Below are 13,391 nucleotides of genomic sequence, written 5' to 3'. Positions count from 1 at the left end.
ACAAAGAACTGTGATAAAGACTTACATCCATGGAAGTTGGCTAAACAGTATTTTACATGAAACAAAAGTAATAAAAGCCAAAACAAGTTGTGCAGTATTGAATGAGTAATTTAATGAGTAACACAGAAATGACAAATGATTTGAAAGTAATTCAGGTGACAGCTCTCTATTTGTTATTAGGAGAACATTTCCCTCTCTCATAATCCTTCCTTGTGTGATAATGACTTATTTACTGATCCCATTGATTGTGCAGTAAGGTGACTCTCAACATGAATGATGACGGAGAAGTCTGGCCCATTGTATCAATGGGATTATTTTCAGAATAAGGACATCACAAGTATATCTTGACAGGAAGTAACCTTTAGATGATATTTTGTGAAGGATGAAGTTGATATTGATGGAGATGAAATTTCAGTCAATCAATGTTATACAAGTCTAGCATGTACAATGCTGAATTTCAGGCAAGGAAGAAAAATCTACTACATTTTAAAACAAAGAATTAAAGCCGGAAAAAACATGAGATGAAAGGTCAGATCCTACAGCCATTACGCAGGTGAGTAACCCCATTGAAGTCAGTAGGATTTCATATATAAGGGCTGCAAGATGGCACCCTGATTTTCTAAATGGTGCTGTCATTAAAAAGAAGAATTTCCATGAAGGGAGGAATCTGAGGCTGTTATTTTATTTCAGTGGTGCAACGGCAGGAGGCAGGACAGCTTGCCTTGATCATGGGGTTTGTACATCCAGGGAACACTTTTAAATCAGGACAGTTTGTGTAAATGTCCACATACTTACAAGGATTGGCTGAAAATGAAACAGAGCATGAGATTAGGTATTAACAAGAGGAGGGGAAAAAAAGCCCTGAACTGTTTCCTTTCAAGGATATTTTGACCCAATAAGCATTTTTCACTGTATTTTTTTTTCTGTTCCGTTTTATTTGTTCCCCGATAAAATTGTAGAAGTCTAACAGAAAAATTGTTCACTTAGTTTAAGGCAATTTATCAGGTGGAGCAATACTTTGTTTTAATACAGCTTTTTACAGTTCAATTACAAGACAGACAAGTCAGGTTTGGAGGTCAGTCAAATTTTAATAAGACTAGATCAGTTCTCTCTCCTATTTCCCATAAGAGTTTTGTCCCAAGAATGAGCTATCCAGATTTGCAAACCTAGTGTATTCTGCGAAATGTATCATTATATCTGCCTGGTAGTCCAGGAGGAACAAGTCATACAGAACTGCTCTACTTCTCCTGTAGCTTTGCTCAGGGGCTTGGCACAATCTCACTTGGAGAGCAGCCATACTGTTCCTTTACTCCCAGAAGCATTGTGTCTGCCCAGGGGCAGTACCTCCAGGAGTTCTACCATCTGTCCATATGTGGCTCTCGGAAGTTACAACAGCAAAATCCTTTGCAGGTTTTTCTATATACTCCGCAGTTCTTAGTGTACAAATACAAATGACTTTGGTCGTTAGTAAAAGGCCCTGACAGTCTACCATTGTTGGTGTTAAATATTTTTAACATTGTCATAAGTTTCTTTTTCTTTTTTGGGGGGCCAAGGTAGGGAACTTGATGATCTCCTGGCTCATATTAAGCAGCATATGAATAGCTATATTTCTCTATATGTAATCTCTACACATAAACTTACTCCACAAGCTCTCTCATTGATTTCAATAGAATTCATTATATACTTATGTGGTGCCTAGCACAACTGGGTCCTGGCCCATGATAGCGGCTTGTAAGCACTATCACAAAACAAATAATAAATACGAATAATTGCAAAGTCCTATTCAGTACAGAATCATAGAAATGTAGGGCTGGAAGGGACCTTGAGAGGTCATCTTTCCCCATGCTGAGGCAGCATTAAGTATTCCTAGACCATTCCTGACATACTTACCTAGCCTGTTCTTAAAAAAATAAACTTCTAATGACGGGGATTCCATATCTTCCCTAGTAACATGTTCCCGTGCTTAACTATCTTTATAGTTAGAAAGATTTTCCTAATATCTAACATAAATCTCCCTGACTATAAACTGAACCTATTACTTCTTGTCCTACCCAGGGGGGAAGTGCAGAACAACTGATCACCATCTCCTTTATAAGAAATTTGACAGTTCGGAAGAAGGTTATCATGTCCTCCTCAGTCTTCTCTTCTGATGGGGACATGATAACATTATGACAGTCCCCTGACAGGATAACAATCCCCTCTCAGAAGCCCTTACATGAGCCCCTACGCATGCTCATTTTTAAATATAACATGGTTAGCAATGAGTGTGTGTAAGGGCCTCGCAGTCACGTTCTGTAGGCAAGATTTTTGAGTTGATAATTTCCCAAAGCCTTCCCGCCAAGGGAATTAAACATTGTTTTAGTAAGTGAAAACTTTGCCACTGAAATACTTCAAACTGCTAAAACTTACTGCATAGTCCATTGTCACAAGCATTAGGGCAATCTCCACACACTGGCCCTGATTTGTAAGGTGTGCTTATTACGTTTCTGTAATTTCCCCTGAAATGATAAAATTAAACAGAATAAAATGTAAAGCCAGTCTACAACACACATCTTCATTTACACTCAGGGGACATTTACACTGCAGTCGGTGTGTGTGTGTGTGTGATTTGCTGGTTGTGTAGTCATTTCTGCACTAGTTCTAATCTAACTGCAATCCTTAAAGAACAAAGATGCCATGGGGCAGGCTTCAGCACAGACTAGACTAGTGGTTCTCAAACTTTTGTACTGGTGACCCCTTTCACAGAGCAAGCCTCTGAGTGTGACCCCCCCATATAAATTAAAAACACCTTTTAATATATTCAACATCATTATAAATGCTGGAGGCAAAGTGGGGTTTGGGATGGAGGCTGACAGCTCGCAACCGCCCATGTAATAACCCCGCGATCCCCTGAGGGGTCCCGACCCCTAGTTTGAGAACCCCTGGACTAGACCGAGAATGTGCCCAGCGGGGTCAGGCAGGCTTATACAGCATGGGCTGATGTCTGCTCCACCACGCACTCACTGCTATATTTTGCAAGCTAGTGAGAACAAAACAAGCACAGACGCATCTACATGAGCTGCAATCACATCCCGGGCTGTAGTGTAGATACACCCTTAGTCTGGTATGTGTCAAACAATAATTTCAAATGTCAAAATGTAAATATTAAAATGAATCAAAAGCGTATGGCCAAATCCCTTGCACTGCATTGAAAATCTTACCCCATTGTCTTTATTAAGGCTACGTTGAGTCACAGGTATTTTTAGTAAAAGTCATGGACTGGTCATGGGCAGTCAACAAAAATTCACGGCCCGTGACCTGTCCACGACTTTTACTAAAAATACCAGTGACTAAAACTTGGGTGGGGGGCCATGGGTGCTCTTGGGTGGGGGGCGGGTGGTCTGGGGGCACTGTGGGTGCTGAGGGAGGCGGTCCAGGACCCTGCTGGTGGTGGGCACCATAGCCCAGGACCCCTGACGATGGTGGGCAGGGGAGGGTTGACGGAGTTGGCAAGGGGCAGAGCTCCCTACCCGCTCCATGTCCCTGCAGTGCCTAGACGGTGGAGGGGCCAGGGGGCTCAGCGTGCTGCTCTCACCACAAGTGCCAGCTGCCGCAGCGCCCATTGGCTGGGAACCACAGCCAATTGGAGCTGCCGGGGCAGGGCCTGCGGGGGCGGGCAGTGTGCAGCACGGAGCCTGCCCCTGGCCCCTTTGCCACCTAGGAGCTGCAGGGCCATGCCCATGCCAGTGGGAGCTGGGGAGCCCCTCACCCTGAGGTAAGCGCCCCCTCACACCTACCAACCCCCTGCCTCTGGCCCTGAGCCCCCTCCCACAAACCCAAACTGCTGCTGCTGGCCCAGGGGCTGCCCCGCTTGGGCAGCCCCTGAGCCAGCACCAGTTGCTGTAGAAGTCACGGAGGTCACGGAAAGTCATGGAATCCGTGACTTCTGTGACAGTCTCACACCCATATTAATGATAGATTGCTTACGATACTTGCAAGTGCTTATGTGGCATCCTGAGTAGAGGGCTCGCAATGACCAGCGCAGCTACTTCAAAGGAAGGTGCAATAAACCCTGCAGGAGGCAGTTAGTAGATAACATGTCCTAGGGAAAGTTTCTTGCAGACTCCTATTAGTTAGAAATACAAGCATCTTCTTTTTCACTTACCCGGCTGTTAAGAAAAAATGCTTAGATTTTTAAGCAGAGCAGACCTCACAGGGCAATTATTGGGGGTGGGGGGTGGGGGTTATGGGTTGTTTTATTTCAGAATGTAATTTGCATGTATGCTTCTGCATACCATTATAACTGAATTGCCCTTCCTACCATAAGCCCACTTTGAAAAATATGCTGCATTCTGCAATGTAGCCGACAGCTCCTTGGATCATTTTGATGAATTAAAGCACGAAGGAATTCCAATAATCAATGCAATCCATAGTTAATACATACGCAGGGCAGTAATGGCAAACGTAATAGTATTTGTAAAACCTCTGAGGACAAAAGGCAATTGCACATCCAATCTGGTAAGACTTGTACCAAACCACCTGGAGAGAGAAGAGTAAATAAATGAGTGAATATGAAGGGCTTTATATTTTTAATACAATAAAATATAAATTTAAAAACATTTTCCTATGAAGTTGAGATTTGGGCATATTATCTTATTACACAGAGTGGCAGAATGTTACATCTTGTAGGAAAGGAAACAGAAACACTATGTAGTTTTCATATTGTCTTATTCACACTTCATAGAAAACCATCTAGGATGTAATGGGGATGAAACCCAAGCAACATGGTAGATTCTCAGTCACCTGGAGTTTTTAAATCAGGACATATACATACAAACATATACACTGGTTCAACCACAAATTGTTGGGCAAGAGGCAGGAATCAGAAGATACAATTATCTGTTCTGTGTTACACGCAACTGGTGAGACTAGATAGTTATAATGGCGGCTTCTGGTAATTAAATCTAAGACAATACAATTGTATAGAGCATTTGTAAATCAACCTACAGATGTTTATCTCTCTAAATATCTCGCCCCCATTCCAGTAATAACCAAATGCCTCCAAAATATTAAAAAATACAAATTAAGTCTCTTTTAGACTTTCTTCTTTCCTAGCCTGTAGGGGAATTAGCTTGATTAGTTTATAACTAGTGCATGTGAATGAGTGTGTGTGTATGTGTCTGAAGAACATAGTGAAGGAAGGCTAAGGGAAGATGATGATAGTTTAGGGCCTGAACAACAAGAGCAAGAACAACATTACTCCCACAAGAAAAAAAATCTAGTAGGTTATCTAGTCTCTCTGTCTGTCAATGTGGTATGGCTCCCTACAACTTAGGGAGCTTGGTCTAGCCTAGTTTTAAATTATGCAAAGCCATATGGTTTCCACCACATCCCGTGGTCTAACAGACCTCACTGTAAAAAGAATGAGGAGTACTTGTGGCACCTTAGAGACTAACAAATTTATTTGAGCATAAGCTTTCATGGACTAAAACCCACTTCATTGGATGCATGCAGTGGAAAATACAGTAGGAAGATATATATATATACACAGAGAACATTAAAAAATGGATGTTGCCATACACACTATAATGAGAGTGATCAATTAAGGTGAGCTATTATCAGCAGGAGAAAAAAAACCTTTTGTAGTAATAATCAAGATGCCCATTTCCAACAGCTGACAAGAAGATAAGAGTAATGGGGGCGGGGGAGAGAGGAAATAAGCATGGGGAAATAGTTTTATTTTGTGTAATGACCCATCCACTCCCAGTCTTTATTCAAGCCTAATTTAATGATGTCCAGTTTGCAAATTAATTCCAATTCAGCAGTCTCTCATTGGAGTCTGGTTTTGAAGTTTTTTTGTTGTAATATTGTGACTTTTAGGTCTGTAATCAAGTGACAGGGAGATTGAAGTGTTCTCCAACTGGTTTTTGAATGTTATAATTCTTGACGTCTGATTTGTGTCCATTTATTCTTTTACGTAGAGACTGTCCGGTTTGGCCAATGTACATGGCAGAGGGGCATTGCTGGCACATGATGGCATATATCACATTGGTAGATGTGCAGGTGAACGAGCCTCTGATAGCGTGGCTGATGTGATTAGGTCCTATGATGGTATCCCCTGAATAGATATGTGGACAGAATTGGCAACGGGCTTTGTTGCAAGGATAGGTTCCTGGGTTAGTGGTTTTAACATTTTTTAACATTCTCTGTATACATATATCTCTTCCTACTGTATTTTCCACTACATGCACCCGATGAAGTGGGTTTTAGCCCTCGAAAGCTTATGCTCAAATAAATTTGTTAGTCTCTAAGATGCCACAAGTCCTCCCCATTCTTTTTGCTGATACAGACTAACACGGCTACCACTCTGAGACCTCACAGTGAGGAAGCTGGTCATAATATTTAGTCTACAGTTTCCATTGTTTATTTTGTTTTTTGTCCCATTACTTTTGCTCTGTTGGAATAATTCTTATCCTTCATGGTGTTTATTCCCTTTAAATATATTGAGGCTGTTATTTCTCCTTCCCCTGTTAAGCATTTAGCCAAGCATGTATCATTTAAAACATGAATATGACAAGTGGTGCTATGGTCCCTACCTGAGTATAATGGCCAATGACTGCACCTGGTGTGGTTGGCCCAATGCCATACATGAAATTTTCCACCTCACTGTACCAGGCTTGAATTGCATCTGACCAGGAATTGGGTGCAGTTGACATGTAGAGATTTTCGCCACAGCCCACTGCTGAAAATGGAAAGGAAACTGTTCACAAAAGCTGATGAAAGGGGCTTAAGAAGATACAAGAGCTTCAGCATGTGGGGAGAACCAATAGAAGATTCAGGAATTTCTAGGAGAGCCTGGTGGGAAGAATCTATTTAATTTCCTGAATACCCACACTTTACAGCCCTACCCTCTGTCACTCTTCAGGTCATGAGTGAATACTGTTGCATAAATTCCAATGGTTCAGAGGTTACCTTTGGTTCTCATAAGTGTTCAAAGATTCAGATGTTTATCTGAACTTTCATGGCAGTGATAAGTCAGCAGAGCCCAGCTCTACCAAAATGCCAATGTATCCCTAAAACTCTGAGATTCACCCACTCTGGACAGACATTGCTGCCAGCACAAATAAACTTATTGACATTGCCCCCTGGTTCCTTGTCTAATGCATCCTGAATAGTCACATATTGGCCCAGCCTTCTGGTTTGCTCCATAAACTATGTCCCGATTTTAAGGATCTACTATTAATCCATCCTGGTGTTTGGTATGAAAATATTGGGAGACTAGGTTTTCTTACAAAGATTCTTAAATCAAGAGTAACTCCATAGATGTCAGTGGAATTACACCAGAGTAAAACTAGTGCAACATAGATCAGAATCAAAGCCTAAATTTGGATCTGGATTCTAACTTTCTCATGTGTCAGGAGTGTTCATGTCCAGGGTGTTGCTTTGGATTCAGTCTTGAATCAATCATAAACTCAAATTAACAATACCCTTGTTCATCACTCTGTGAATAAATGCAAGTGACCTCAATTAAAAGGGATTTACCTTCACACCAAGAACTTTTCATATTATTAGAGCTGTTTGGGGATAAAGAATGGGAGGAGGGGGATTGGAAGGAGATAAATCTTAAAAAAAAAATTGAATTTTTTCCCAATTTTTCTTCAAAAATTAAAAATCGTGAAATTTCTTGGAAATTTTTCATTATTTCTTTAATGTTGAAATATAGTCAATATTCAAAAAACTTTTGCTTATGTCTAAATATCATGCAGTCCTATTGCAGAATACATGAATCCATACAGTCCAGTGTTATAAATGTTATTCATTCAGCAAAATATTAATACCACTTAAATATGAATGTGGTTACGTTATCTGCAAATTGTTTGTATAATGGATTGAATGAAGCATTGTTCATTTAAAAGTGACACTTTACTTACTAGTTGTCCTTCTGTTTTGGGGACTGTGGGATAAAGTACATTCATTTGCCCAACTTTTGGCATTCTCTGCAGCTGCAGGACTCCATTCCTTAATGAAATGAGAAACATTAGGTGTTCAGATGTGTACCGCTTAGTACTTCGTAATGCAGAACATAGAAGAGAACATACACTTGGAAATTGCATTTTCAGTGTTTAAAATTTTTTTGACAATTCCTTCTTTTTCATTTGGGCAGTAAAATGAGGAGCAGCTCAGTAGCTGCACACCTTAGGAGGAGGCTAGATATCAGGGTGATTAGCTAGATGGAGAATACATGACAGGGCAACCTGGGAGACCAGACCTAGTGGTTTTTCCCTTCATTTCAAAAAGGAGACATTATTGTTCATGAGCAGCAAGATTTGTCATATCCAATCTGCTCCCTTCCCCTGATAACTCCTATGTTCACTAACATTTTATAGGGGAAAGAATTCAAATGGCATGTTTTCTGCCAGGTGAAATGCTGTGCCCTTCCAAATTCTCTAGTAACATTGATAGGGTCTGTATGCATTATAGATTGCTTTGCAGAATGCATCTTACCATCCTCAGCATGTTGCTAGCGGTTGGCATCACCCCTCTCCTTAAGGCATTGTGCTTATCAGCAATCTCCTTTTGTTGACTTGCGTTGTCAGTTGACAAAGAAGCTAAATCTGGAGTCTAAATTAGAGGAATGTACAATAGTTTTTCTTGTATTTGGTTGTGTGAGTCTAAAATATTTTATATGTAAACCTAGGAATCAATTCCAATTAATGTGTCTTTCAAATATTTCATGAACTAACCCTAATCCTAACCCCTTAGTTATGCTACTCTGAAACCTGTAATTATGTTTATAAACTTAATTTCATCAGAATGAATCTGTCAATCAATCATTGATTAATTAATTATAGGTCAGATTCTAATATTTTTATTCTATGCTATGTAGCACCTTACTTCACGTGTGGGCCCAGTGAACACAATTTAGCAATCAGAAACTGATAGTGTTATCTAATCTTAGAATTTTTAGACTGCCAAATTCTTTGAAATATATTGGACCAAATACAGTTCTGTTAAAGGCAGGAACAACTCCACTGAATGTATTATTATTTATTTATTTACTAGGGCTGTCGATTAATCACAGTTAACTCACGTGATTAACTAAGAAAAATTAATCGCAATTAAAAAAATTAATCGTGAATAATCACAGTTTTCATCACACTGTTAATAGAATACCAATTGAAATTTATTAAATATTTTAAATGTTTTTCTACATTTTCATATATATTGATTTCAATTACAACACAGAATACAAAGTGTGTATTATTTTTTATTACAAATATTTGCACTGAAAAAGGATAAATGAAAGAAATAGTATTTTTCAATTCACCTCATACAAGTACTATAGTGTAATCTCTTTGCCATGAAAGTGCAATTTACAAATGTAGATTTTTTTGTTACATAATTGCACTCAAAAACAAAACAATGTAAAACTTTAGCGCTTACAAGTCCACTCAGTCCTACTTCTTGTTCAGCCAATCGCGCAGACAAACAAGTTTGTTTACATTTACAGAAGATAATGATGCCCTCTTCTTAGTTACAATATCACCAGAAAGTGAGAACAGGTGTTTGCATGGCACTTTTGCAGTCGGCATTGCAAGATATTTAGGTACCAGATATGCTAAACATTTGTATGCCTCCTCATGCTTCAGCCACCGTTCCAGAGGACATGCTTCCTTGCTGATGACACTCATTAAAAAAATAATGCATGAATTAAATTTGTGACTGAACTCCTTGGGGGAGAATTGTATGCCCTGCTCTGTTTTACCCTCATTCTGCCATATATTGCATGTTAAAGCAGTCTCGGATGATGACCCAGCACATGTTGTTCATTTTAAGAACACTTTCACTGCAGATTTGACAAAATGCAAAGAAGGTACCAATCTGAGATTTCTAAAGATAGCTACAGCACTCGCCAAGGTTTAAGAATCTGAAGTGCCAAAATGTGAGAGGGACAAAGTTTGGAGCATGCTTTCAGAAGTCTTAAAAGAGCAGCACTCCAATGTGAAACTACAGAACCTGAACCACCAAAAAAGAAAATCAGCCTTCTGCTGGTGGCATGTGACTCAGATAATGAACATGAACACGCGTCGGTCTGCACTGCTTTGGATTGTTATCGAGCAGAACCCGTCATCAGCATGGACGCATGTTCTCTGGAATGGTGATTGAAGCATAAAGGGACATTTGAATCTTTAGTGCATCTGGCATAAAATATCTTGCAACGCTGGCTACAACACTGCCATGCGAATGCCTGTTCTCATTTTCAGGTGACACTGTAAACAAGAAGCAGGCAGCATTATCTCCTTCAAATGTAAACAAACTTGTTTGTCTGAGCAATTGGCTGAACAAGAAGTAGGACTGAGTGGATTTGCGGGCTCTAAAATTTTACATTATTTTATTTTTAACTACAGGGTTTTTTGGTACATAATTCTACATTTGTAAGTTCAACTTCCATGATAAAGAGATTGCACTACAGTACTTGTAATAGATGAATTGAAAAATACTATTTCTTTTGGTTTTTTACAATGCATATACTTGTAATCAAAAATAAATATAAAGTGAGCACTGTACACTTTGTATTCTGTGCTGTAATTGAAATCAAAATATTTGAAAATGTAGAAAACATCCAAAAACATTTAAATAAATAGTATTCTATTATTGTTTGACAGCATGATTAATCGTGATTAATTTTTTTAATTGCTTGACAACTCCACTGTTTACATCATGGTGCTCCTAGGTCGAGGATCCCATTGTGCTCAGCACTGCACAGATATATCGGAAAGAGATTGTTGTATGAAGCTATGTGACTGTTAAGCATCTCTTTGAAAATTTTTGCTGAAACTTTTGGCATTTTGAAATTCTTACTCTTTTCACATCCATGAAATATTTGAATTCTTCAGTATACGATAGAATTTCTTCATGATCATGAATGTTATACCTAAGGTTACAAAACAGTTTTCATTGTAACCCTCTGTTTTCCCAGTTATGACTATCTAAGCTCAGTCAGTATTACTGCGTGTGTGTCATTTCACTTTTCATTTATAAACCTTACTCAGCCTCAGGGTCTTAGGCCCTGATTCTATGATTGCTTCTTCATGTGTCTGACTTTACTGACATGAGTAATCCTATTGCTATTGAGAGGACTACTCATGTGAGTAAAGTTAATTGGGAAAGTATTTTCAGGATCTGTCCTTTAGTTCAGTGGTTCTCAACCAGGGGTATGTGTACACCTGAGAGCATGCAGATGTTTTCCGGGGGGTACATCAGCTCATCTAGATATTTTCCTAGTTTTACAACAGGCTACATAAAAAGCACTTGCAAAGTCAGTACAAACTAAAATTTCATACAATGACTTGTTTATGCTGCTCTATATCCCGTGCACTGAAATGTAAGTACAATATTTATATTCCAAATGATTTATTTTATCATTATATGGTAAAAAAAGAGAATATAAGCAATTTGTCAGTAACAGTGTGCTGTGACACTTTTGTATTTTTATGTCTGGTTTTGTAAGCAAGTAGATTTTAAGCAAGGTGAAACTTGGGGGTACTCAACACAAATCAGACTCCTGAAAGTGGAACAGTAGTTTGGAAAGGTTGAGAGCCACTGCTTTAGTTTGCCTTGAACACTTATGTCATTTTAAGGACTTAAGCTGATTTAAGTGCTTGTGTTGCTTTAGGGACTTAACAGGGTTTAAAATTTCACCCTCCAATTCTCCCAAAAAGGGTCAAAATCAGTCATTTCAAAGCATTTCATGTTGAAGTGAAACATTTCAAATGACATACAAATGGTTTTTTTTTCTTCGTCAGTTTGCAAAAATATTTGACATTTTTACTTTCCATGGTGATTCAGAAATCTCAGAATATTCATGGGATTGGAAAAATGTTTCCCACCCAGCTCTCGTCCTACCTGTCCGCTGGACGGCTGCAGCACAGCAGCCAGGCCGACCAATGCAGCCAGCAGAATCATCTCTGAAAAGCGAAGAACAACCTGCTTAGTTCTCTTTCCTGTCTATAGCTTCTGTTTATTTAAATACATTATAGAAGTGAGCTGTCGTGTGCTGTATACGTCTAGCGTTTTTCTCAATCAAGAAGTTGGTGGCTTTGTCACCAGGTCTTTATACTAGAGAGAAAAATCCTCCTTTCTTTCTCTCTCTTTTACTTCTAACAGCACTATGAGCCAACCAGCAACCCATGGTTTTCTCACAGTACATGCTCCTCCACTAGAGGGTTTTCCTTTCTACTAAGTTAAGGATGTCCTCAATTTCCCTGCAGGGAAGAAGGGGAGATATTACTACTGCAGCCACCCTGTCTTGGGGCTTTCATTAGGTGGGGACAGGTTTAGTTTCTAGCCAGAGCTCCATAGGAATCTTCCCTGTGGGGACTACAGAGGGGATGCACTGAATTAGTATGTGCACCATACAGCTTTGCAATACTCCCTTCCTGGCCACTTATTGGATTGCACTTGCCCATACTGTCCATCCCATTGTGGAGGGGAAGACATGGTACCACAGACTTTCTACTGCTGGGGATATGCACCTGAGGTTACAGCGGAAGAAGTCAGTGCAAACCTAATTTGAATTTAGCCCCTTAAGTTTTGTTCAAACCAATGCCCCTTGTTTACAGTTGAAACAGGGAGGTGGCCATCTGTATGGAAGGAAGGTAAGATTTAGGGCTAGATGGTAATTTTAGAAACAACCCTGAGCAATGAGTGATGCATGAGCTCCCAGAAGTATCCTTAGGAGACATCCTTCTCTGCCTCAATTCCTCCCTTGCTTTCTCCTTACTCCTCAGGATAGTAATTTATTGCTGGTCTACAGCACCAATGTCAACTTCTACCTCCAGCTCGCACTGCTTTCCTCATGACTCTGGCTGCTGAGTAAGGGTAGGAGCTAAGTCTCTGTCCATTCCCCTTCCACCTGCTCTGGGGAAGGAGTAAGTGGGTAAGTAACTCCCTCTACACCTACCCAACCTTTGAGTAGCCCCTGTGAGAATGCTACGGGGGGATTCCTTCTCTCCAGGGCAAATGCATGGTCCTAGTCACAATCTATCTGAATAACTGAGAGGGCTGAATAACTGAGAGATGTGTCCGCTGTGTTCATGTTCAAAGGGTAGGTGGTTAAGGACCAGCACTGGAATATTGCTATGGATCAAGAGCTGGGCCAGAGATTGTGTCCCAGGAAAGATGAGTTGTTTCAGGACTTTTGTTATAGAAGGTTTGCCCATAGCATAATTGTGTGAATGGAACACAGCAATGGTTTTCACCCATTGATGACCCGTTGGGATGCAGGGCTGCCCTTGAGGTCCACCTAGGAGCCGTGTCCAGTGCAGAATGCAGCTGCCCACTACTTGCCCTGGACTGGACTCTTAGCATGTGAGAGGTGTGCTTGAATCCTTACTTTGCATTTCTGTCTG

General features: G+C 40.1%; 1 protein-coding gene across 1 annotated transcript; it reads right to left on the bottom strand.

Moving 5' to 3' along the window:
• Positions 1-676: 676 nt before the first annotated feature.
• On the bottom strand, positions 677-11,946 carry LOC140908506 (cysteine-rich venom protein-like). Its single transcript, XM_073335750.1, has 7 exons — positions 11,887-11,946; positions 8,485-8,601; positions 7,911-7,998; positions 6,576-6,721; positions 4,424-4,518; positions 2,410-2,498; positions 677-804 (listed from the first exon to the last, which is right to left on the bottom strand). Exons 1-7 carry the CDS (start codon positions 11,944-11,946, stop codon positions 677-679), a joined length of 723 nt encoding a protein of 240 aa, XP_073191851.1.
• Between the last annotated feature and the right edge of the window lie 1,445 nt (positions 11,947-13,391).

Source organism: Lepidochelys kempii, chromosome 3, assembly GCF_965140265.1.
Source record: "Lepidochelys kempii isolate rLepKem1 chromosome 3, rLepKem1.hap2, whole genome shotgun sequence".
Lineage (NCBI taxonomy): Eukaryota > Metazoa > Chordata > Testudines > Cheloniidae > Lepidochelys > Lepidochelys kempii.
This window is presented reverse-complemented; position numbering and strand designations above follow the sequence as displayed.

Excerpts from the sequence above, each read along its gene's own strand:
- LOC140908506 (XM_073335750.1), bottom strand. The coding sequence starts at position 11,946 with ATGATTCTGCTGGCTGCATTGGTCGGCCTGGCTGCTGTGCTGCAGCCG. Across the intron at positions 6,722-7,910 it reads CCAAAACAGAAGGACAACTA|CAGTGGGCTGTGGCGAAAAT; the intron begins GTAAGTAAAGTG and ends TTCCATTTTCAG. Across the intron at positions 4,519-6,575 it reads TCATTGGCCATTATACTCAG|GTGGTTTGGTACAAGTCTTA; the intron begins GTAGGGACCATA and ends TTCTCTCTCCAG.